At 41.0% G+C, this 26524-nt stretch overlaps 2 protein-coding genes across 6 annotated transcripts; both read right to left on the reverse strand.

The window, feature by feature from the left end:
• Positions 1–1838: 1838 nt before the first annotated feature.
• On the reverse strand, positions 1839–26524 carry GNPDA2 (glucosamine-6-phosphate deaminase 2). 5 transcript variants are annotated; one of them, XM_041724769.1, is made up of 9 exons: positions 26339–26455; positions 24582–24611; positions 22900–23023; positions 22488–22649; positions 19157–19258; positions 17938–18120; positions 12456–12640; positions 8121–8295; positions 1839–3152 (listed from the first exon to the last, which is right to left on the reverse strand). In XM_041724769.1, the coding sequence occupies exons 4-9, from the start codon at positions 22609–22611 to the stop codon at positions 3091–3093; spliced, it is 831 nt and encodes a 276-aa protein (XP_041580703.1). In that variant the 5' UTR covers positions 22612–22649; positions 22900–23023; positions 24582–24611; positions 26339–26455; the 3' UTR covers positions 1839–3090. The 5 variants fall into 5 exon arrangements, with proteins under 5 accessions (XP_041580703.1, XP_041580701.1, XP_041580702.1 ...); XM_041724767.1 differs by lacking the exon at positions 24582–24611 and having other exon boundaries at positions 26339–26476; XM_041724768.1 differs by lacking the exons at positions 24582–24611; positions 26339–26455 and adding an exon at positions 24434–24574.
• On the reverse strand, positions 8310–12448 carry LOC121472989. Its single transcript, XM_041724771.1, has one exon. The coding sequence runs from the start codon at positions 10010–10012 to the stop codon at positions 9665–9667; it is 348 nt and encodes a 115-aa protein (XP_041580705.1). The 5' UTR covers positions 10013–12448; the 3' UTR covers positions 8310–9664.

Consider the following 26524-nt stretch of genomic DNA (forward strand, 5'->3'; position numbering starts at 1 on the left):
TCACATCTAAATTAAGGATAGGGGCTGTCTTAATTTTGATAATTAAGGTACATTTGGTGCAAAGTGATGGGTGTCTGGTATTAGCAGAAGCTGTTATTAATGGCAGTTTAATAATTATTTCCAGATGTTGTAATTGAGACTGAGCTTTAAGTATTAAGTTACTTGATATCACACAGCCCGTAAATGGCTGTCATGTTTCAAAGCATGTACGTGCTCTTCACTCCATTCACCCGGTTAGTGAACAAACCAGACGGCAGGTTGTATTACCAGAAGATATGTAATTTAGCCATTGAATTTTGTCCTCTACCTTGAATGAATTAAGTAAATGTCTTTTAGAGATAAGATTATCAATGCATTTTTTTAAAAATATTTATTTGTGAGAGACACAGGCAGAGGGAGAAGCAGGCTCTGTACAGGGAGCCGGATGTGGGACTCGATCCCAGGTCCCTGGGACCACATCCTGACAAAGGCAGATGCTCAATCCCTGAGCCACCCAGGCTTCCCTGCAATGCATTTTATTTTCCCTACAATACAAAGGTAATTACATTGTGAATATTGTAACAATAAGATAGTGGGATTTACTTAAAATTGTGTACAGAAGGGGCTCCTGAGTGGTGGTTAAGTGGTGAAGTGTCTCCCTTCAGCTCAGGTCATGATCCCAGGACCCTGGGATCGAGCCCCACATCAGGCTCCCTGAGCCTGCTTCGCCCTCTCCCTGCCGCTCCCCCTGCTTGTGCACGTGCTGTGTCAATAAATAAAATCTTTGAAAAAAATTGTGTTAACCCTTGATTTCATCCTACCTCTGATCTCAGGTACCTTCCCTATCCCCCCTAGCTGTAATAGATAAAATAGGAGATTTCATAACAATATTTGTATTTTGTGTGGTATATTTGAAACCAGAAGAGCATTTACAGATCACGTGTAAGACAGGATGTTCTGTTCTGTGACTGTCAGGAGAGGGTTGTAAGTTGGTACCTGGCACTAAGTATGCACCACGTTTCTGCTGTTTAAGCTTTGTGCTCTATTAGCGTGTGTAGAATTGGGACAGATTTAGTTCTCTTTCCTTTATCCTGACTTTGTAGGAAGCAGTTTTACTTGTAGTGATAAATAGAGTTTTCAGATTTTGTAGTAGGAGTTGAAGTTCTCCCCCTGAACCACGCTCCCAGACACATGATTTTCATGATTTAGAGTTGTGTGCTAAGTATACTCCCCGAGGACCAATACTAAGACTTTTGCCAACACTACAGTAATTTACACGAGGACCCGAGTAACCACCACTTCTGGGGTGTATACCACGTGACAGCCGCCGACCTGAGCTCCCAGGCGTCAAGGTACCACCACCATCTGTCACCTGGGCGGGCAGCACAGACTTAACACCTGGCCAGTGCCAGTTACTGACAAAGCTGGGATTCGCTGTTTTTAATCCAAACCGTACCCATTCTTAGCTACCAGGCTTCATTGCCGTGTGGAAATCCAGTAGCCTCTGAGCTAGGGAGCTAGCGCGGCCGGAGATCAGTTTGCCGAGGAGCTTAGGCACTTGGACCTACAACTAGCCCCCTGACATGAAGGTTAGTGATGGGAAATCTGCTAAACTGTGTTTGAGCTAGCACATTTAAAGCACAGAAATACAGTGAATCAAGCACCAAAATTTATGTTTAGCATTTTCAGGATCACACTGTGACTTCCTAAGATGAATAGGGCATTGCCTGGTAGCCAGTTCTTTATTACCAGCTGTGTGACAGGAAGACGATATGACTTAATAGTCATTTAAAGACCATTTATAACCAGGCAATTAGAACTACATTATTTGGAATTAAAGGAACATTTTATACCAACAGTTTCGTTTTTAATTTTTATTTGTTATTTAAATATGTCAAGGAACTTAATTGTAAATACATTTCAATCACATTTCAGTTAAAGTAATGCTTCTGGATGGGCTTGTAAGATGCAAAATATGCTGAAGGGAGAATTTTTTTACTCCCCAAGGAGTGTCTAAGAAATCATAGGTGAAATTACTGTCTTTTTAACTTATATCTCCTAAATGCATGATGGCAACAAACAAAGTAAATGCAGAATCAATACTACTAATAATGTTGGAATATCTCAGATACATGTATTCGTTTTTACTTCTGGAAATAAAACTTAGGTAACATTTGTTTATTATAAGCTTTATTTGAGTTAAAGATAGAAAACAATATACTCTTATTTGCAATTTAATGATGCAAGTTAATGGCAAAGTTTACAGTAATTCCTTTTATATATACTTCATGTAATTCTTTTAGACATAAGGAATAAAGCTAATCATTTATGAAGTTTAACAATCAGAAAATTGTCTTCAAAAGAATTTAAGTGTGTTGCTAGGTATAAAGTTCATAATTGCCAAAATACTTATATTAAAAGCATGAACCCAAGTCATTAAATAAAAATAAAAGCACATTTGTAAAAAAGTGCTATAGAAGGTGGTGCACAAAAATCATGCACTTATACAGACTTTCCCAAAGGACGTAAACTGTACTTTTAGGCACTGTCCTCTCTTCAGATTTTCTGTTCCAACAATACCTAGCAGTACTTTTGATGTCCAGATGCTACTGCAGAAAGATGACTAAGGCAACCACGTGCAGAAAAGCTTGTGTGTAATGTACAGAAAATACAAAGATTACATTCCAAAAGTAAAGGTCTGCAATGATTGTTAAGATATCTGAAAGGCTTGGAGTGTCTTAATGTAATTAAAAAATAAAACTCTGAGAAAGCCACCGGATTCATACGAACGATATTTGATGTGTAGATTCTTCGTATGTAAAATGACTTGAAATCTTTTAAACATTTCATTTCTGTGATACTTTACAGAGTGGCTCTGTGGCTTCTGCACTTTATAATAAACAGCTGTTTGAGAGAGCCAACTATTTCTCCTAAATCTTAGTATAAAATGGACACATTCTAAATATGGAATGTTTAACAGATAGATATTGGACTTCAAAAATGACGATCTCCAAAAAATTCCCTAGTTTTAGCATATTGCATAGCTGAAAATTCATCTACTACTTATAAAAGTGTTCTGTTCATTCAAGCAGAGTTTTGCTCCAATCTCCTTCAATTTCCTTCTTTCATACTGTATAGTGGATCCACAAGTTTATTGTGCACATGCATTAAACCTTAAAGAAGAAAAACACAATTCTAGTTTTATTTTTAATTTTGAATTATACCTCATTTACCTTAGAAAATAGAAGAGTTTATAAGATACAATAAATACATTGGTTCCCATCTGATAGAAAATATTTATTGAAAAATGCAAACAGACATGTTTCATAATGTTTAGCTGTAACTACCTAGCAAATAGCAATTTGTAATTATTTATGAAGCTGTAGATCTAGAATGAGTAGAGATCCCTAAAGAGTAAAAGCAGTTCTTGCCTTCAAAGCTTCAACGAAATAATAAATTTGAATACTGACTTGGTTAATATATTTTAATTACATCTATGAGTTGGTTAAGTTTGATCCTCTGGCACTTCTCTTCCAGCCTCCAGCCCAGGGTCTCAGAACTGTTGTTAAACTAAGGTGGCTTTAGTTCTCCAAAGTATTACCCTATCCATTCGTCTGGCAATTATTTTTACTACTTCTGACGTGTATTTACAACAGGGGTGGTAATAAACTATACTGAAGGAAGCTAAAAACAACCAACAACAACAACAAAAAACCAAGGTGTCATTAAAAAAGTTGAACACTCCATATTTAAACATAACAAAAGAGTTAAACTTAGTATGCAAATAAGTTAATACTGGATCATTTCTGACTCCGAAAGTGATGACAACTGGAAGCAGAAATCAAGTATAGCCTCAACTCTTAGGATAGAATAGAACTAGAGATGGTTCAAGGAGTCTTTGAATTTCCTGCATTAATATACAAAGTTCTGTATGCAAGTGTGAGCGCGTGTGTGCGTTTTGTTCGGAGGACCATCTCTTCACTAGGTTTTCATAATGGTCCATGACTCAAAAGAAGAGAAGAGTCACGACATTGGAGCCCTGGTTTTCCTATTTATTTATTTACTTACTTACTTTTATTTTTTTTTCCTGGTTTTCCTTTTTGACCTTAACTTTTATGTTCCCTTTTAAAAGTATAATGCAGCCCAGGGTCGCCCTGCTGGCTCAGTTAGAAGAGCATGCCACTCCTGAAGGTTGGTAAATTCAAGCCCCATGTTGAGTGTAGAGATTACTTTAAAAAAAGTAAACTTAAAAAAATACAACATAACCCTACTTTATCAATATACTTTAACTGTTCTCTAGTCTATTAACAGGAACTTTGTTGCTCCTGTGTTCGTTCTTCCTTACATCTGTGATGTTGCCTGTGCTATTTCCTTCCAACGTGAGTGCTACTATCCGTTTTCTAGGGCTTTCCATCCTTTCAACTCAAAAAGTTTTCTTCAACTACTATTTAATACCCTTTGGGCTCCACAGGGTGACTGTATATAATTCAGAGCGTGGACTCAGGTGGTTTCATAGTCCTTTGTTCTCAACAGAACCAATACTATTTAAAACAGAATTCAACTGAAAAGTCTGGTCCATTTCAACAACCAGTATGTAGGGCAGTAAAATGGGGACTGGAGACACCCAGGAGGAGAGGGACGACACATACAATGGTCATGTTAGATATTCGGTTTAGAAGACCTGCGTCTTCTAGAATTAGGATCGTTCTACCTGAAACAATTCCTCTCTCATTTGCTGACAGCTCTGATCATGGAAATAATACATTAGAGCTTAAAAACACAAAACATCAGAATAAACATTAAAAATTCAACTCTATCAAGTTTACACATTGGCTGTCACTTTTACATGTAAAGCTGTTTCCAAACTAGAAATTATTTTGAAAATTTTATTACTTACATTTTGGATGATACATAAAGAATTTATAATGACTTAAGGTAAAACTGACAATTTTTTACACAAGAATTCGATTGAAGCAAATCATTGCTACTTAAATCATTAACAGAAAAAAAATAAATTCTGAGTACTCAAATGTGGAGACTTCCTGTCATGTTGCTGGAAGAAGTTAAATGTCATAGATCCTAAATGTCACTTTTAAGGTTTTGGCTCAATCTGAACTCATTCGGTCTCCGTCTCAAGCTACTGGAGTAGGGCTTACAAAGGAATAAACAAACAAACAAACAAATGTTCACCATGATGATGAGGTCCTGAAAATATATTCTCAAGGACGTGAAACACAGGCTTTATATAAAATCAGCAAAATCAAACAAATGCGAATAAAACATGAAATATTAGGCTGCTTTCCTGTGATCTACTTCTAGCTTCCAAAAGGTGTATCCTGAAATGAACTTCCAATGACTTCTACGGTTTGAGGTGCAGTTCAGGACCTACAGAATTAGAGCCCTTTTATGCACTTTTTAGGGACGACCGAAGAAAGGGCCGGAACGTGAGTGGACCCTGGGGGACCACCGGGGTCACCGCCGCCGGTGCATCCTTAAGTGGGAGGTCGGTGGCTAGACCCTGCGCCGGTCGCCGCGGGTTTAGGGACGGTCAGGGCTGTACGGTCAGGGCTCTACCCTGCAGCGAGGCACCTGCGGTCAGTGGGGTCTGCACGTGGGGTCTGCACGTGGCCCCGCGCAGCTGTGCGCTCGGCGGTCCTCCGTCCTGGAGGGGGGCACCCTGACTGGGGCGACTCCCCCAACCTCCTCGGATAGTGCAGCTCCACGGTGGACACAGCGGCCTCCGCAGAGCAGCGCTCCTCTCATGGAGGGTCTACACTTCAACAGAGTTCAGAACCGCTTAGATCTGGGCAGATGAATTAAAAAGAACAAAGTGCATGTGATCACCTGCCCTCCTCCTGTCTCACGCGGTCCTTGACCTTTGCCCGGGGCCTCCAGGGCAGCAATTATCCCTCCCTGCGTGGGAGCGACCCCCACAAGCTCAACCACCACTAGCCAGAGCCCCCCCTCCTCCTGCGGCCTCCCATCCGCCCATCCCCCGGGCTCCTCCCCAGCTGCGCGGGGATGTGGCCCTGGGGACTGCGGCCCTCCTGGGCTGTGAACGCCTCTGGAAATGGGACTAGGAGAACATGCGCCTCCCTGGGCGGCGAGACCTGGACCCCAAGTGCAAGCCTGGAGAACTGCCTGGTCACGGAGGACCCGCTGTTACCCTGTGGCTGAAGTGGTCCCTTCCCTGCAACGTAGACATTTTACGACCAGAACCAAACGGACATCCTCTGAGGAGCACCAGGGCTTTACCTGAGGATTGCTGGCACCAGAATATGGGAAAGTCAAGTGAATGTCTGGCATTAAAACATGTGCATGCCTTGGGCCCAGGGCGCACCCCGGGGTCCTGGGATCGAGTCCTGCATCCGGCTCCCCGCAGGGCACCTGCGTCCCCCTTTGCCTGGGTCTCTGCCTCTCTCTCTGGGTCTCTCATGAATAAATAAATACAATCTTTAAAACATAAAAAATAAAATAAAATATGTGGATAATGGGGATTCCTCCCATTAGTTTTTTCAAGGAGTCTAGTATTTGTAATGTACCTGAAAGACTCCTTGGGAATATATGGGTAAAACTCCATAGGAAGGGTCTTATTCACAACTCATCACAGACATTTCTCTTTCACCTGTTAACTTATTTAAAACTTGCCAATATTTCAGTTTAATTTGATACTTTTATGGCTTGGTAAAAAAAAAAAAAAAAAGTATTTTTGATAAAAATATGACTGGACATAATCGAAGCATTTAACAGTAAGGGAAAGGTTTAAGTAAATTATGATACATCTACTTGACTTATATAGCCATTAAAAATGCTCTTGAAGAATAGTGAAACAGGAAAATGCTCACAACTAAGTGCAAATATAAAGCTACATACATCAAACTCGTTCACTGTTAATCAAACCATTTGTGTATCATCTTCAAGATTTTTGCTACATTCACACATTTACATGAACTATGAGTTAAAGATTTCCTTTAAAATGACTTATAAGTTAAATTTATATAACTATTTCATGAATGAGACACTGAAAAGTATATGGACCATTAAGAAACAATGCTACTAGATAACACATAATGACAATTTTAAACACATTCCAATTTCAGACAAGATAGATGGGAAAAAAAGATGTGTCTTAGAAGCAATAAAATATGGTAACTTCTTTAACCCTGTTAAAACAATAATATTCCTGGAATACAGGTTTGATTGGTTCAGTATATTTTTTTCTAATATATATTAAATTAATAGCTAGTAACTAGAGTAAAAAAAATTAAAAATACAAAATCATTCATGTAACATCAACAGTATACATACCACCCTGTGAATTACCTATATATATATTATATATATAAATATATATAAAAGACCAGTTATGTAATATTTTCATATCTGCTATATAAAATACAATTACTTTATAAAGCACCTATTTATAAAGCTGTGGAATTCACTCTTAAGCAGGGAATGGGTTCCAAATAGTATTGTCAAATTTTCCTTGAAAAATCTCTTAAATCACCCATTACATCAAGACCATGTGGGTTTTTTTATTTACAACCTGGTATGGTAAGGTTTAAGAATTACTGAACTAGACTGCGTGAAGAGCCACAAGGAAAAGCTACGTGCAGAAGGCTGGTCAGCCAACCCCCGCTTACCTGCAGACTCCAAACTGCTGACACCAAACCCTTATAACTGATATAGGGAGATAATGTGAAGTCGTGAAGATTCAATGATATAGTGGGCAACCCAATTTATCTGCTGATGAGATTTTAACCCTACCTTGGTGAGGAAGGTGGGACAGGGGAACCATGAAAAGAAAATCAGAAAGAACATATATACGTTTCCTTTTGGGCTATCTAATCTTGAATATACAGTATGAAAGTAAAATATTTTATTAAATTTTGGATTTCAAGAAAAATCTTGTTTACTGAAAACTGAAGATTTTCTCTTCATGAAAATAATAGGAAACGATTCTGAAAGCTACCAGTATCTGAGGTGAGGCTTCTATTCCTTAAAAAGAACTGGCTACTGTGTTGGCAAGATGCCGGTTCAACAGGCGCAGGGCAGGATGTCACTCCATAGTCTCATGAGGTCTTACCTGTCCTCTACAACGGGACATTCTCACCGTCTGCTTCTGCAATTTCAATGCTCACCTTTAAAGTATTTCACAGTTTTGACTCTTAATTCTAATGTAGCATCTTCGTCACACACAAAGATAGTTCGGGGATGCTGCTGGAAAGCGGAAACGGTCCACATGTGATTTACTCCTTCTTCTATTGCTTTGTAGAGAGCGAATGCCTTGTGTGCACCTGTTATGAGGATCATTACCTGAAAAGTCATGACCATTACATGTTAGTTAATTCTTAAAACATGTTTCAAATGACTAACAAGCTTCATTTTTTTTAAGAAAAAATATGTTATTGGCACCAATATTCCTCTGAAGGTAAAATAAAAATGAATAGCTACATATTTCTTCACAGATCAAGGTATTTATTTTTGTTCTTCCAGGTAAAAGGCAAGCATATAGTGAAACTCTCTCTGGCTTAAAGTAAAATAGTATCTTGTATGGAGTATTACTGAATATTCCATAACGTGTGTACTTATTAATACATGAGATACTGATGTGCAGAAGTGACCCGGGAAAATGAAGAAAAAGAAAAGGCTGTTTTGCAAAAGCAGAACTGCAGGTCAACAAAGAATATATAACCAGGAATGATAAACCAAATCGCTCTAATCCAGACAATCGATACAATAGATAGTACCATGAAAGTAAAAGAAAGAAGCCTAAAGACTATTTTGTTGAACAGATTGTTATCTAAAGTTGAAACAAAAACTAGATTTAAAGAAGCATTAGGGATCTACTTAAATGCAAGAACCACCCTTTAAAAAGCACACAAGTCAAAAAAGAAATAAAATAAAATAGAAAATAAAAAAATAAAAAGCACACAAGTCTTTTTTTTTTTTTTTTTTAGCACACGAGTCTTACAAACTATAGAAAATCCAAGCTCTTGGTCCCAAGTTCCTAATAGCCTATGATTCAAAGAACATGTTGCAAATGTAAATGTATGTGTCAGAATGAATCTTCACCATTTTTATGATTTAGACAGGGTTTGCAATAATGTTTGAAAAAACTGATTATAGACTAACAGGCAGTGGTGATGCAGGGTGGGATCCTTATTTGCCTCTAAGTTCTTTGTTAAATGGCTGGGATTTGGTGACTGATTAGATGTGGAGAAGAAACTGATGATGACATGTATCAAGCTCAGAGAATTTTCATGGTGAGTGCCGCTATTCACCAAGGGAGGTAATATTCAGAAGAAAGGCAAATTTGGCGGAAAGAGAAATTTAAATTTTGGACACCATAAGGAGCCTTTAGGTATCTAGATCTCAGCTGGAAGGTGGAAATACACAGAGTACAGCTTCCAGAAGAGCACAAGATACGTGGTATTACCACTGTACTGAGAGTACTTTATCTTTTTGGAATGGTGATAAGATTACTGGAAGAATGCTCCAAAGAGTGACTGCTATTGACTTATTATATTAGTGACTGCTATTGACTTTTTTTTTTTTTTTTTTCACGTAGACTGCTCATTTATTAGCACTGGTGCTGTAACATAATGGTTTCCAGTGACTGTGTTGAGCTCCAGGAGGTGACAAACAGAACACAGTGAGGTTCAGATGGATGAGTGGCAGGCTCCTATTTCTTCCACTCATTCTTGTCGTAGTCCCACTTGACTGAGAAGCCCTGAATCGGGCTGACCTTCATATCAAGCATCCTCTTGGTCTGCTTGGCCACCCACTCTTCAAAGGTGTGCGGGATGGGGCAGTACACATAGTGCTTCTCCCAAATGAGAATGAGAGCAGTGAAGCCGGTAAAGAACAGGGCGGTGCCCACAACTGTCTTCCATTCATTTGTGCTCCTGTTCATTTCAGCAAAGCTCTCGTTGAACTTGATGCGGTACAATTCAACTTTTTCATCAATGAAGAGGCTGCTCCAGGAAGCCTTCTCCTTCTCTTTCAAAGCCTTCTGGCTGGTTGAGACCATGTGCACTTCCAGGTTGAGACCCGAGGGAACAACCAAATTCAAAGGGCCGGTGAAGGGAGAACAGCTTGGGGGGGCAGACGGGGAAGGAACGCTGAGCTCCGCAAGTCGGAGGAGTAATGACAGAGTTTTATGATGGGGGGTGGGGGGTCCATAGTGCAGATGATGAAGAGTCCCAGGAGGACAGGCCTGCAGACAAGATGCTGCGTGTCAGAAATGAAGCGGTCACCCCCGACTTTGGGGACTTTCAGTAAGGTAGCAAAATCAAAAGATTTTTAGATTTTACTGTTTTTTTCCTACGTCACCTTAGGAATAAGTATCCAAAGTATTGTAATTATATAAAACAATTCTAAAGATGTTGCAATAGTAGAAAACAATTTGTTTTCTCTTTTGAAATTGCCTTTAAAATATATGACATCACCTTTAAATATACCTCAGTAAAAATAAACTGCAATCCTTCGGAGGTACATTTAGCTTTTGGCAAAGAGCCAAAGGTGGACAAGAATCAGATTTGCTGGTTCAAATAAATGAGCAAACTGCGGACAGAACTGTGTCTGACGTGACGTCTGAACATAGTCCATTGACACTACGCCCCGCAGTTAGTAAGCGCCTATTGTGTGCAGGCAGCGTAGACCGTAAGGTCAAACCAGCCCACCTCCAAGAACAACCAGGAGCTGTGGAAAGTGCTACAAAGGCAAAGAGCAGAGTGGTCTAGAGAACAGAAGACGGTCACTCTGACCATGGGAGTGCGGTCAAGGAGGGGAGTTTGGGGGGGGGCAGGCCCGGGAGCACAGAGGCCTCGGGCCCACCCAAGGGGTTCCTTACGGCTGACGATGCCCAAGCCCAGGGGAACCCTAACACTCCCAGGTGTCGCTCCCAAGGCCTCACGGCCGGTCGCTAGCAGGGCCGCCTAATTGCGAAGCTGCTTCCTGATGCCCGAACCACTCACGTGCATCTTCCCCCTAACAGGAGCATCTCCCCACGTTGTTTCAGGTTTTATTAAGTGTCTTTGTTCCTAATGAAACTAAAGCTGAAGAACAGCTCACGCCACAGTTAAAATCACTGGCAAATGAACATCTGTACACGTTAAGCTCCTCGCAGTTAAAGAACGAAGACCATGAAGGGTGACACCTGTGTCAAAACAACGCTATAAAAAAATCAAAGCACGAAGGCCCCTGGGAGAACAATGAAGTCCTAGAATAGTTTTGCCATGATGGTTTTCTCTGTAGTCACGCCGGGAGCTAATACTCTAAGGTGAGTAGCATCACAAAATCTTTTTGGAAAAAAATGACCAAAAGAAAAAAAATCAGATCTGAGTAACCGTTCATTCTAACAATTAGCCTGTTCTATCACAACTTAAATCTTGTTAAATGTAACAACTCTATTTGCAGAACTTTCAGTTTTTCAGGCTCTAAAATCTTTTTTCGACGTAATTACTATGGAATTACAATCCTTCAAAGGTCTTTCTTCACATACGGATGATTTTTAGATGAAAAAAAAACTACATTTTGAATGACAGTTGTATCTGTGTGTTCCAGCCCAGATGTATTTACACGCACATCGTCACCTGTCGGTCTGCTTTCCTCTGAACCTGCCCCGTCTTGTTACCAGGAAGGAAGTTTCCGTAGAACTGAACCACAGAATCATGAGCTGGCTGTAATTTGTTCTGTTATTCTCAGGGAAGGAAATCAAAGCCCAATTAAAAATTTAAAAATTAGGCAGGATCTGCTATTCGGAGTCCCTGCCTTCTTAGGTACATCCATTTGGGGACACATCCAGCCGGACTTAGATGGGTTCTTTTTCTGCTAGAAACCGGCTACCCTCTCACAGTAAAGAAGTGCCGTACACTGCGCTGGGGCGCTGGGTGGCTCGGCTGGTTGGGAGTCGGCTTTCGGTAAGGGTCATGATCCCAGAGCCCCGGGATCGAGCCCTGTTGTCAGGTCCCCCCTCCCTGCTCACCGGGTGGTCTGCTTCTCCCTCTCCCTCTGCTCCTCCCCAGCTCATGCTCGGGCTCTCTTCCTCTCTCTCTCTCTCTCTCTCTAAGTAAATAAAACATTTTTTTTTTTTAAATGTACTTTACACTAAATTATCCCGAGCCTCCCGAAAGAGTTTAGCGCTAACCAGCACTGCATCTTTGTTAGAACAGACCTTTCACCAGCCTATTTCACTTATAAACAGACCATTGGATCAGTAGGATTTTAGGAACTCAAATTGTGAGGCAGGAACAGGCAAAGGTAGCAGTGTTCCCAAAGGGGTGGTGCACAATTCCTAGTTTACATATGCCCCAAAAGACTTAATTTGGTTGGATTCTAAACACGGCAGTGAGACTGACATAAGTCAAGAAAAGCTAGACAACAATTTACATTGTGAATAGGATGTAACCAAAATTACTTGGTGCCATAATTCCTCCAAAATCTATAGACATTGAAGAATACTGAATTCTTACTTCTCTTGCGTCCATCACTGTCCCCACACCAACCGTCAGAGCCATGGTTGGCACCTTCGATAAATCTCCATCAAAATATTTAGCATTTGCCAAAATGGTGTCCATTGCTAGAGTCTTTAATCTTGTCCTTGATACTAAACTGGATCCTGGCTCATTGAAAGCGATATGACCATCTGGACCGATTCCTTTTAAAAGAAGTATACACACACACAGACACATGAAGTAAATAAGATTTCTCAGGGTTCAACTTGTTTTTAAGAGCAAACAGTCATAAACACGGCTCACCTTGTTTTATTTGATAACCGGGTGTCTAATCCTGCATTAAAACATTTGTTCCTGTCTTCGATTCAACGAGCATTCCAAGGTTCTCCATATGCTCAGCACTACGCTAGCATGATCGCTACAGCAGTAAAACTTAGCATATTAGCTTATATTAGCACCGCGCTTTACAGTTGATAAAGCCTTTTCGCATCTCAACACCACATACACTTAACAATCTTGTGAGACAGTCTTATTGGGAATAGCCATTTCCCTCATCACCTCAAGCTTTCGCAAGCTCAAAAGGGAACTCTGACTGACATGCGAGGAGAATACAAGACTATTCGAGGTAACAATTTAGCTTACTAAATTAAATACGCAGACAAAAGACTCAAACCCCAATCTTTGGATGCCTACGCATCAGTATTTATGGCCAACACTCTCACTCACTTGGTCCTAGTCTACAGGGTGCAATTCGTAGTGGACCTCCCTGTAGCTTGGACAGTACAGGGCAGTAGTTTTCTTCAGACCCTTTGGCCGTGGCCTACTACAAGCGATCTACCTGGCGCTGCAGTCTAGTACACACAACTACACCTACAACGTAATTAAAGACAAGAACGGCATGAAACAATACCTACCCCTGCGAGGAGCCTATTTCATTAGCAAAACTTACAAAAGGGAAATGCAGAATGGGAAGGACTATATTGATTTTGTGACCTACTCATGGGTGACGACGACAACCTGGAAAAACTGCTTTAAGGAGACCTACTACCAGCTCTGATATTCTAGGACTGCCTCTAAGAATATAGGTAAAAAAAAATATGACATTCCTTATTTGAATGGAAGTGGAAGCAAACCCTTTCATAAAATGAAGAAACTTTCTATGGCATAAATAGAGCAAGTCTTACATACGTGTGCCCTACCAGCTAGTCAGAGCTCTGACCACCTCGATGAAAAAGTAAACCCACAAGTTCTGAGTCAAAATACCTGTTACACTGATATATTTACTTTAATGACAGATACGTGTCTTTTACTGACTCTGAACCAATTTCTCTCAGATCGTAACAAACTAAAATAGGACAAAGAATAACCTGTTTTTGATGGAACAAAGATGAAATGAAAATCTTGGGGAGCATATTATAAGCTACCAAAGCACCCCATTCTAGGAACTTTTAATGTGGTGACATAAAAAGCCTGTGCTTACTATGTACGGGTTTTTATATACGCTTGTAAATATAGTCTTTAGATCATAGATGGGCATTTCTTGCTAGATTTAGAAAACTATTGTTTCTCCTCTTAAGTATAAATCTGTACAAATATTTTATTTCTCTATGTATGTATAAAGAAGAAAGCCTGGAACCAGGAAAGTACAAGTTCCAGAAAAAATAGGAAGATCCTCCGTTCTACCTGGTGACGTGCACCAGAAGTGTACAGTAAGGCTGCAAGTATCAGCAGCGGTTCATGACGGCGCAGGGTCAATGCAGTCCCTCGCCCACCCAGTGAATAATCATCAGAGGTTGAGCTTCCTGATATAAAACTATTTTAAAAACGTTCAGAATGTTTCACAAAGTTTTACAAAACTTTCAATGAAATAATCATGAAATCTGAAAACCATGCCAAATCCTCATTCAGTCTTGAAGTCTACACTAATACAGTCACCCCCTTAGGAAACATCTCTAAAACCTCAGAGTCTGGATTGCAAGCCTTCCCTGTGTTCCCACAGTTCTGCGGGGCAGAGTGCAGATTTCACTGGAATAAGGACTTTCTCTTAATTACTCTACGCTTACCTCTCAGAGCAATCCATGGCACGCAGGAGGCCCTCAATAACCAGTGGCTCAATAAACGAATAATGGCTGCTGTTCTTTGGTATGCTCGAGATGTTTCCCTCTCCTCCTCCTGCCCCGCTCTGCTTCCCTCACAACTAGGGGGCCTTTGTCTGCTCTGTATCTGAGGCGGGATGAGTGTGGTCTAGTGGTAACCACTTGTCCCAAGCTTTCCTGAGAGAAATCCTGAAACTCGAGCAGGGATGCAGAAAAGAAGGCAGGCGCTGCAGCTGTGGTATCTGAGGGCAGCACAGCAGGAAAGTATCTGTGGGTTCCTGCGTTGGAGACTGAGGCTCCTTGGTTCTTGTTCTTCCACAGAGTTGGCTGTTTCAGCTCTTCTAACAATTCTGTGAGTTAGCCCAGCATCATTCCAGTTAATTCACTTTTGGTCCCAAAGTAGATTACAGTTACTTGCAAACCAAAGATTCTAATCATGTAACTACTGGAGAGGGTTAAAGTTTTCCCCGCTGTCTTATCTTTATTTTTTTTAAAAAAACAGTACCTTAAAATAATGGTAAAGTTAGTAAAATCTTTAGAGTTTATTTGTAAACTGTCATACTTGAATATTTTATTGCTGGGGTTGGGTCAGGGATTACATGTTACATTTACCCTTCCTCTTAACAATTGTCATCACGGGAAGAATGACAACTTTTGGCAGTACATATTTCCTTTTTCTTTTCTACTGAGAAAAGGGAATTCTTCTTCTATTTCCCGGAGTAAGACAGGATGGATTCATAGTCTTGAGCTCTTCTCATTCTACTCTTTCCAGCTCAGAGGGGAGGAATAGGAAACCCCATTTTGGCCTCAGGCCCAACCTGAAATCTCTAATCCAACTTTACCTTTAATAAGGCTGATATTTTGATCCCATTTGGCTCAGTTCTTAGTGTTTTTATTAACCAACAAACCCTGGAACAAAAGAAGGGTAAGTGATAAGACCCAAATACCAAGCCTCATCTTGAAAAATCCAATAACAAATCTAGATCAACAAAGGAAAAGAATCAAATGAGATTCCTCCATGAGTGTACATCCAGTAACGGGGACCCCAAATAGGAGAAAGTTCAGCAAAAATGCAATAAGCTAGCCCCTCTCCCCTGATACACAGGCTAATCATGACATGACTACAGTGAAGATGTTAATGAAGAGGCAAGGAAATTGTCTTAATTAATTGATTTATTTTTGGTCAGGGAAGGATGCCTACAGGAACCTTAAGACAAAAATTGGTTAAAAGACAAAGCAAAGTTCTTTCTAGTGGTAAGTGTCAGTTATACACATAAATAATTATAATTTGTACTTCATGTGTTTCAAAGGGAAAACTAAGACGACCTATCGTGAGGAAATAAACCAAAAAACTTTAGCTAAAAAGAAATGGAAAGTGATTTAAAGCTATAGGAAAAGAAGAAAGTTCCAGGGGAAATCTATGATAAGGGATAGTCAGCCTTCATCATTATCTTAAGCTGTAAATACTTTCTGGGAAGCAGACAAAGGGAGAAAATGGCATTCAAGAGTTCTTAGGCAAACCCCCAACACCAACCCCCCCCCCTCACAAATTCTATTTTCTGGCATGGAATCCCCAAAGGATTTGTCACAGGATTCTTATATAAGGCAAATAAATTAACAGGAAAAAAAGAAAAGACATTCAAATGAAGAAGTAAAAGAGGTATTTTTCATTAAGGCATTTTTAATAATGACTACGTCTAATAACCACCATGCCTTTTTGTATAATGGTAATGAGTGAAAATATTTCTCAATATAACTGAAATACAGATACATCAGATACAATTACGTTACAGTAATTAGGTATACATTGTAATAATCTTACTTGATTTTGCTATGGAGTTTAGAAAATCTAGAGAACGTATGGGTAGTGCATTCCTTAAACGTTCCCAAACATGGATTCAAATACCCTTGATATTGACAAGTACAAATAGTAATTATCTCAGAACTGAACCATATGGACAATATTGTAATACAAATGTTTTCCAGGAATACTGAAGTAATATTATTAGCAAATTTTATTTAAAACAGAGGTAACTTTCTATTTTGAGAGGCCAAGTATCTTAGCTTAGATTCTTGCTGAGATAAAAACCATCCTATCTACAAAATAAAGTAAATGACACTGGCAGTGCGAGGTAGAGAAAAAAATTTCCTCAAAGGGAAAATTTCAATCTCACTGGATACCTTTAGAGATAGTTCAGTTAAAAACAAAACAAACAAAAAAACAAAAACAAAAACAAACAAACAAAAACCCAGGAAATTCAATGAACTAAGGAACAATTATTTCAGATTCTACAGTTCAGAAAGGGAAGACTGAAGGAACACTTAATGGAGAACCAATTATACACCAGCCACTGTGCAAGGCATTTTATACATTATACCATGGTTAATGCTCACTATTTTTGGGATGGTCAATATTAATCCTCTTTTACAAATAACATAGCTATACTGGATTTCAAAAGAAACTTCCCAAGGTCATACAGATGATAAGTGACCAAAACAGAATGTGAATTCACGTCTGACCGTATGTAATACCCAATTATCCCCAAGGGCAACCAACCACTACAACCATACTGGGCCACCTCAGCCATCAAGTAGCTTCAAAACAGCTCCCCTGAACATCTAATTCATGTACTTTTAAGCAGTCTTCAGTCTTTTATTAAATCAAATATAAGATATATCTGGAGAACTTAGTGTTAACTCAGAGCTTTAGTACGTTTAGTTTAATACTAAAACTTCTGGCAAAAAAGCAAAGTTTGGTTTCAGTTTAGTTGATGCTATACTCTCCTTAGGGCAATTAAGTAGCTGTTTCAGAGGCTTCATAATGAAGACAGAAAACCATGTTGTCATCACAAAGAAACAAACTTCCTATTTTCAATGGTACATTAGGAACCTGTGCCTACAGATAAACATAAATTTTATGTGGAATTTAGCCAATTAAACATTTATTCATGTGGAGTTTGTGAAGACAGTTACACAGCTTAGTTCACATTCACTACAGGGTGATGATAAGTCTTATATCATTCTTAACTGACATGCTAAAATCCACCTGTTCCTCATGCGAACTTTTAGAGATTTAACCTTGTAATTTGGTAAAGAAAGATGGGTTAGAATTTTAAAGAAATCATAAAACATATGAATTATCATTTAGGAAAAGAAACATCAGTCATTTTGTAAGGTGGGTAAACTGTTAATTCTAAAGAGATTAATATAAAAGTTTAGCAGGTATTAGAACTTACTTCTCAAGACATAATTTAAACAATTTTAACTTGCAATCTTAATTTTTTTTTGATGAAAATAAAGTAAAATAAGAATCAGTAGCTTAATAAATGGATATTATATAGACAGTTACGGGTGTTCCCTATATTAGACAAAGGTAAAGATTAATGACAAAATGTTTTACGTACCTCCAACAAAAAGGTCAATTCCTCCAGCTTCTTTTATTTTCTTTTCAAAAGCATCACATTCTGCTTGTAAATCTGTAGCATTCCCATCAAGGATATGAGCATTATTAGGATCTATATCAATATGCTTAAAAAAGTTATTCCACATATAAGAATGGTAGCTTTCAGGATGATTTCTGGGAAGTCCTAAATAAAAAGTTAATCAATAAAAATTTAAGTATTTCCAGGAATAAATCCAAAGCTCACTTTCCTAATTAAGCCATAAATGCTATTTACGAATATATAACCTTTATAATTCCATATCCAACTTTAAGGCATTTTTATGTGGAATATATGCTTCATATGACAGATGTTATTTTAATCACTTTACATGTATGCATTAATTCAAATAATTTATACAATATCTACAGAATTACTGTTATCATTCTCATTTTATAAACAACAAAGCACAGAAAAGTTAAGTAACTTTCCCAAGGTCACATTTCTCTTAGAAAGACTGGAACTCAAACACAGAAGTCTAGTTCACATGCATTCAATCATCATACTTCACTTCTAAAACACACAAAAATTTTACCGATGGAACTGATATATGTGTTAAACTCAACATAAATTAATTAGCCACACATCTGAAAAGTTGGTCCAGGTTTCTCCATTTTTCCTATATGCATGCAAAGTATACTGAATCACAAAAATTGTTCAGCTATCATTTAGGCTACCGTTAAAAATGTATTCCTATGTTCCAAGTTTAAAACAGAGTTAATTCACATCACAGATCTTTCCTGTTAAGTTAGAAATCAATAATGTTACTAGCTTCATAGCCACAAATATAAATGCACTTATATTTGAAAAGTCTTTATTTTATTAATTAGTTTTACATACGTGGTACTCAATTTATCCCCACCACACTAGTTTTAACTTTGCCTTAAGAAAAAAATAAAAATAAGAATTGGCTGGCTCAAAGTTGCATGATTGGTAACTGGCCGAGCCCAAGAATGAACAGAGCTGTTTTCTAGTCCCGTATTCCTCCCACTATATTGTGCTAGCATCACAAAAATATAGATTTTCTTAAATATAAACTCCCAACTCTCATCAAAAGGTAGTACATTATCTTCTAAAAATAATCCTACTACATTTAAAACATAAATACAATATATTAATTCTTAAACTATATTCATTTAAAACATAACATACCCAAATAATACATTCAAATAATACAGCTTACCTACATATTCATCCATGTTAAAGGTCTTCACATATTTAAAAGAAAGGTCTCCATTCTTGTGATATTCTATTAGTTTTTTATAACATCCTAAAGGTGTACTCCCTAAAACAGATAGAGATTCCATTTTCTAACATAACATGAAAAATCTATTTTAAAAAAAATGTTTCTATTTACTTTACTCTCAATGATCTTCTCTATTTCTAATTTATTAGGGAAGCAATTATTAATTTAAATACATATTCAATAAACACATGTATTACAAATTATACAGACATTTGCAAGATACCTTGAAATCTTAGAATTTGTTGAATGAAACTGGAAATCTGTCAATAGATTATAGTTTGGAAAATTATTCTAGAAGTTGTCTAGCATTTGGAATTAATGCTGTATATTCTAAGATTAGAAACTTCTAGAAAGCACATTTGAATTAAAATAAACACGCACACCCCACCTTTGAGAAAAAGTTGATTTAGAGAAGGATTTGTATCATATAAGTGATAACATAGAAAAGTCAAGTTGATGATTTAATGAAATCAAAAGGGAAACCAGAGCTAAATTTAAATATCGCCTCTACTTTCAAAATAGACTCAGAAATTGGCAAGGACTGATTGAGGAACATTAGCCTTTATGATTTTAACTGGAGATTCTGTTTCTTATTTTGTGTTATCTTCAGCATATAACTGCTAAAATGTATAAAGTTAAATGCCTTTCATTTGAGATGAAAGAATAATGCAAGTGGCTATAAATAATAAATGTTGGTTCAGAGAAGTGAAGACTAAGAGATTTTCTTAAAGTTAAAGCAAACATAAGGTTTTAAATTGCAATTAATAATTTATACAGTCAAATTTAACAATTCCATCTCAAAGAACTATAGCCCACTAACATAAAACCTGTTCAAAAGATGGACAAATGTGCTTTTCCTTCTTCCTTTCTAGAAACATAAACAAATCTGTGTTTGTTTCAATGTCGAAGAATACTATTTATGGGACTCCTTCAACTTAAGAACATATGATTAAAAAAAGGGAGAAGTCACAATGGTGATGACAAAAAAAAAAAAAAAAAACCACATTCATTTTCTACTTTTTAATCAAAGTCACTGAAGAAAATAAAATAATGAAAGATATAGTACATGGTGCACTGGTTAAAGAAACCTCATTTTAGTATCTGCTTTGTAAAACTCATTTACTATAATAGCTATTACCAAGTGCTCAGTATGATTCAGATAAAACAAAGATGAAAACTGTTTCTATCCTTAAACCTCACAGGACAGGAATAGGCAAATACAAAACAACTGGAACAAAGGAAAATATTGTAAATAACCTATAAAAAGTCTGGAGAACTGTTATAAATCAAAGAAGAAAAGATTATAGTCTAGTTTGTTGGAGGAAGGATTCATGAAGATGACATTTCAACTGAGTCTTGAAAAAGGGGTAGATTCCAATAGTAAAAGTTAGGGTTGAGTTGTAGTTGAGAACAGAAATAAGATTGGGGCGGGGGGCAGAGATGACACCGTATGCTTCCCAGGTGCTAGATGCTACACTGGTATCGCTACACATTAGCTCATGTAAATGTCCCAACCTCGGGAAACTGGCATTATCTTTCCCATTTTGAGAATGAAAGGATCGGGTCAAAAAGATTGAAGATTAAGGAGCCAGGGATCTGAGAGATCCTTTCGCTTCCAAGGATTACAGTTTTCATTATATATGAACTATAGCAACGTGAGTGTAAGTAAAGCCAGCATGTTCAGGTCTATTGTTTGAACTACAAGCAGTCTAATTTTCCTATTGTGCCTCAGACTAAGGGAATCAGGGAGTAAGTTTGGGAGGAAGGACGCATGCAGGCCCTTACATGTGAAGCTTGTTAAGGTCACATCAATAAACACTGAACAGGTACTCCCCAGAAACCGTGCCGGGTGGAGGGACAATACAGCATGCGACATGCAGTTACAGAAGTGTATGTGCAAACCTCAAAACCAAGGAGGGGGAGAGAGCATGGTTAACATGTCAATGTCAAGGAAGGAGGAAAGTGGAAAACCAGCAAAGGTCTTCCAAGATACTCCATTGGCAGGTGTATTATTAGCAGCTAAACTATCCAAAATCAAAGCAAAAGTTGTAGATCTAAACACACAAAAGCATGTTTAGGACTGCCTGCAGACTGGGGGAAGATTTCCTGCTCCCAAACTAAAATTACTAATTTAAGATCGTGATCAAAGCAGCTAGCCTGGATGCAACCCAGACAAGGTGATACAGAGATGCTATGTCCACCCAAAATGTGGGTGTTGAGGATGCCAGTATACAATTGTTGGTGTATACAATTTTCTGGTGTATACAGTTTTTAAAAATCTACTGCCCTGGACCAAAGACAAAAAGCAAAATAGCAAACGAACAACTTGATGAGCTAAATAATACCTTTTACGGAAATTACAAAAGTGGGGAAAAAAAAGAGTGTCGTTTTTATGCCGTTAGCACATATGAGGGGAGGAGAAGGAAAAAATACTGTTTGAATAAGATACACTTACGGGAGCCCTAAATTTATGCAGTATTTACAGTAGACAAAGGAGTGGCACAAACACTGCCTTATTTGAGCCTCAAACAGCATTATCAGCTATCATTATCCTTATCTTTCTTAAAGGTAAGGAAATCAAAGATTAGGGAGGTAGAATAAATAACGGCCTTGTGATCACGATCACCGAGAAAGTGGCAGCTCTGCTTCCAGGTCCAATACTCTTTCCTGGACAAGTCAACAATATCAAATTAAGTGCCATGAGATCAACGACTCTACTTGGCTAATTTTAAAGAAAAACCTTAACAGGGAACTAAGTACATTGAAACATGCAATTCACACTTATGTTTATTCTGTTATGAAGACAGACCAGTCTTTGATTTTTCACTCACAGTATTTCTAGAAGAAGAAAATGAATACAGAAATAGTAAAGGGCTAGTAAGATCATGAAAACATAGGAGGCGGGGGAGGTGAAATGAAGAGGCAAGAGTACATACGTCAGGTACCTCTTATTAATCATTAGGAAGGCTAATCTACTAACTAGTTATATGAATGTGAAAGTAGCATCCCTAAAAACAAATAAAAGACTGCTAGAAAGAGGTACAAAAATATTATGACCAGAACTTAAGTTAGGACATTTCCCTGTGCCTTTGGTTAAGTGATCTGCAATTTTAATACAAGAAAACAGTAATGAAACGTACACACTAGATAGACAGACATTTCTGGCTCTATACACGGACATGCTCAATCAGTGATGTGGCAAGAAAAAAGGGGAAACTCTCATCCCGTGACTTTACGTGTCTAGAATGGAAACAAAATGGTGCGTTACCTGTTGGCAACCCCAACGTGAAATACCTGTCCTGCCCAGGTCTGAACTGAATGATGCGGTTACAGATGTATTTGGCCGCCCACTCACTGGCCAAGTCATAGTTGTCAAGAATCACAAGCCTCATTGTGGGGACGCACGGCTTCCAGGACGAGAGGTTCAAACCTGGAGAAGATCCCATTGCAGAGCACGTTAGGTAACGGACAGACACGCAAACCTAAGTGTCTGAACACGCATGACTTCCAGAAGGACGTGACTTCTCAAAGACACGCACACGCACAAATGCAAGCTGTACTCTCAGAGTGGCAGTCACGGCCTTCCTCTCCTGGGCAGGGCAGCGGGCTAGGTGGTGGAAGTGCCTACGACAGTCTTCGCAAGTAACTATAACACCCGGTTTTAGGTGAGAAGGACTCACGTAGTTTGAGGTCACGCGGTTACTAAACGACAAAGCCAGAAGTGACACCACGGCACCCTTAAAGTCTTCGTGAGACACCACACTGCACGGTCTTGACAGGGACGGCACGTGGAGCAACATAAACCTAAAGGCGACCAAAGCAGGATTTCGTATCTTGAATCCAAGTGTTTGGTAGCAATGATCACTTCCCACCTCTGGGTTAGTCACAGAAATCCAGAACTCTCTCTGTAAGTACTATAAAAACCAGACCTCCCCTTTGTTAAGGGTTTTTATAAAAATGATACCTGCACTTCTTAAAAGTTTAAACAGAAAGGTATAAGAGGAAGAAAAAAAAATCAAAATTTCCACACTCAAAAATAAAGACTGATAAATAAATCAATAAAATACTGTTTTTAGGCATACAACATCCCAGAGGTCTATCTAATGTGCACATATAAAAACAATGTATAGAAATCATTTTTAACAATGAGATCATATCAGACATGCTGTTTTTAATAAAAAGCGTAATATTTGTTCTTCCTGAGTTTAACAAAAGAAAAAGTGAACTAAAACTGCTAACCTCTGAAGAAAAAAAAAAAAAAAGGAAAGAAATCATTCATAAAAAGCAGTTTTAGTTCCTAAAAAGCTTACTCTAAGGTTAAGACATAATATTGCACTAATATTAAGAAATCAGTCTTTTAAAAAACTATGATTCCATTTCAGACAATGTGGGTTGAGCCACTACCACAAAAGATATAAAGTCTCGTAAACCCAGATTTCTGTAAAATGTACTACTTTTATATCGACAAGATTCGTAACATTTACATTGTGTTCTATGGCCTTAATTCCCATGTTTTAATTCTTAGTTTCATATTTAAATGGATCTGTCACCCACACCAACCTTTTACAAATGGCTTCAGTCCTGAGTTCCCACACTTTACAAGCAAAAATAAGTCAAATTCCTGACATTAATGGGAATTGTAGGTCTTATTACAAGGAACATATGAAACCTCAGATATCCTTGAGAACATAATGATTTAGAATTCAGGCATAACAATAAGAAATTATTTTATTATTTTTTAAAAATGTTTCAACATGGGCACCCCGGGTGGCTCAGCGGTTCAGCGCCTGCCTTCGGCCCAGGGCGTGACCCCGAGGTCCTGGGATCCAGTCCCAAATCGGGCTCCCTGCGTGGAGCCTGCTTCTCCCTCTGCCTGTGTCTGCCTCTCTCTCTGTGCCTCTCATGAATAAATAAATAAAATATTAAAAAAAATATGTTTCAACATTGTATTTGATTTATCTGATGGCGGGGGGGGGGGGGGGGGGGGGGCAGGCAGGGGGAGCAGAGGCAGAGGGAGAAGCAGACCCGCTGGGGAGCAAGGAGCCTGATGTGGGGCCTGATCCTAGACTCCAGGATGACGACCTGAGCACAAGGCAGATGCTCAAGCGCCCGCTGAGCCACCCAGGTGCCCAAACCCTAAGAAGTCATGACCATCATGCCTTAGGGTCTGGCGCAGTAACGGCAGACAAACGGCATGTCCAGACAATAACCTACCTAGCAAGTCACAAATTCACTGCAACACTTTGGCCTCTATTTAAATTCACTTAAATGATCCAATGCCAGCAAGGATTTCAACGCTACAACCTGCAGCAAAACAGATGCAGCTGCTTCTACAGGGCATGTCCCTGAGAGATGTGCTTACTTCTCACGAGGATATTCAGCGCCCTGATCACTGGCACAAAGAAAAACAAACAAACAAACAAAAAAGCATCAGAGCTTCCAAGTGTCTCCCGTTCTGGCCACATTAGGTCTCTTTCCCAACTCAGCACACCTGGGAGGGCCGCACCGGGGCCAGGCACCCAAGCTCTGCAGTCCCAAGAACGACCAGGATAGGGGCGCTGCTAGGAGGGGCCTGTGCGCAGGGTTCAGGTCGAGGCCCTGGGCGCCTGGCGCAAGTGCGGGCAGGCTCGCGGGGAGCCCCCTGCGGACCCGGGTCGGGGCGCAGCACCCACACCCAGGAAAGCGGCATGTGGGCGCCCGTTCACTCGCTCGGATCACAAAAGCGTGTCCCGGCCAGTGTGTGCCGGTGTTCGCAGGCGCGGGCCGCGGCGGGCGGCCTGGGCTGTTCCCCGGCGTCACCCCCCGCCCGCACCCACCCGTGACCGCGCCCCCGCCCCACTGGTCACCCAGCTCGGCACCCTGCTCCGGCGCGCGTTCACTCCAGCGCCCGCCGCTGCGCCCGGGCCCCACGACTTCAGAGCAGGACGGCAACTTGCACACGACCCGGGCTGCACCCTCGGCCCAGGGGATCCACGCGGGCACCCCGAGTTGCACACGACTCAGGGGGATCCACACGGGCAACCCGACTTGCACACGACTGGGGATGCACGTTCGGCCCAGGGGGATCCACGCGGGCACCCCAACTTGCACACGACTCAGAGGGATCCACACGGGCACCCCAACTTGCACACGACTCGGGGATCCACACGGGCACCCCAACTTGCAGACGACTCAGGGGATCCACACCGGCACCCCGACTTGCACACGACTCAGGGGGATCCACACGGGCACCCCAACTTGCACACGGCACCCCAACTTGCACACGACTCGGGCTGCACGCTCGGCCCAGGGGGATCCACTCGGGCACTCCAACCTGCACATGACTCGGGGGATCCACGAGGGCACCCCGACTTGCACACGACTCAGGGGGATCCACGCGGACACCCCGACTTGCACACGACTCGGGGGATCCACACGGACACCCCGACTTGCACACGACTCGGGGGGATCTACACGGGCACCCCCACTTGCACACGACTCGGGCTGCACGCCCCGCCCAGGGGGATCCACAGGGCACCCCGACTTGCACACGACTCAGGGGGATCCACACGGGCACCCCGACTTGCACACGACTCAGGGGGATCCACAGGGCACCCCGACTTGCACACGACTCAGGGGGATCCACACGGGCACCCCGACTTGCACACGACTCAGGGGGATCCACAGGGCACCCCGACTTACACACGACTCAGGGGGATCCACAGGGCACCCCGACTTGCACACGACTCAGGGGGATCCACAGGGCACCCCGACTTGCACACGACTCAGGGGGATCCACAGGGCACCCCGACTTGCACACGACTCAGGGGGATCCACACGGGCACCCCGACTTGCACACGACTCGGGCTGCACGCCCGGCCAGGGGGATCCACAGGGCACCCCGACTTGCAGAACTGCAGCTCTGAGCTTCCTTTCCTCCCCCTGCCCCGACCTGGCGGTGTCTGGGTGCAGCGCGGCGGGCGGGGAGCCCCGGGGAAGGGCACGACCGGGCGGCAGCGCCCCCCCCCCGGGCTAGAAGGCCCGCACCCAGGGCGGCGGTGGCCGATCCCCGACCACGCCGCAGCGAGCCGCCCCGCAGGCCCGCCCCGCGCCCCCCGCCGGCCCCGACCCGGGCCTCACCTGCCGACCCCCCGGCACTTCCCGCGTGGGAACCGCGGAGGCCCGCAGCGCCCGGCGACCCCGAGCGACCCCGGCCGGCGAGCGGCGTCCAGGCCCGAAGACCCGGATGTGCTCCCGCCCGAGGCGCGCGGGGCAGGCGGCGCAGCCCGCGGCTGATGCGCATGCGCGCGCCCGGCCCGAGGACCG

Source organism: Vulpes lagopus, chromosome 12, assembly GCF_018345385.1.
Source record: "Vulpes lagopus strain Blue_001 chromosome 12, ASM1834538v1, whole genome shotgun sequence".
NCBI lineage: Eukaryota > Metazoa > Chordata > Mammalia > Carnivora > Canidae > Vulpes > Vulpes lagopus.

Bases quoted from the DNA above. Each gene is read 5' to 3' on its own strand.
- LOC121472989 (XM_041724771.1), bottom strand. From the start codon at position 10,012: ATGGTCTCAACCAGCCAGAAGGCTTTGAAAGAGAAGGAGAAGGCTTCC.
- GNPDA2 (XM_041724766.1), bottom strand. From the start codon at position 26,501: ATGCGCATCAGCCGCGGGCTGCGCCGCCTGCCCCGCGCGCCTCGGGCG. The intron at 22,650-26,338 runs GTGAGGCCCGGG...GATCTTCTCCAG, and splicing joins AAGTGCCGGGGGGTCGGCAG to GTTTGAACCTCTCGTCCTGG. The intron at 12,641-17,937 runs GTACGTAAAACA...TTCTTTTAAAAG, and splicing joins AATTGACCTTTTTGTTGGAG to GAATCGGTCCAGATGGTCAT.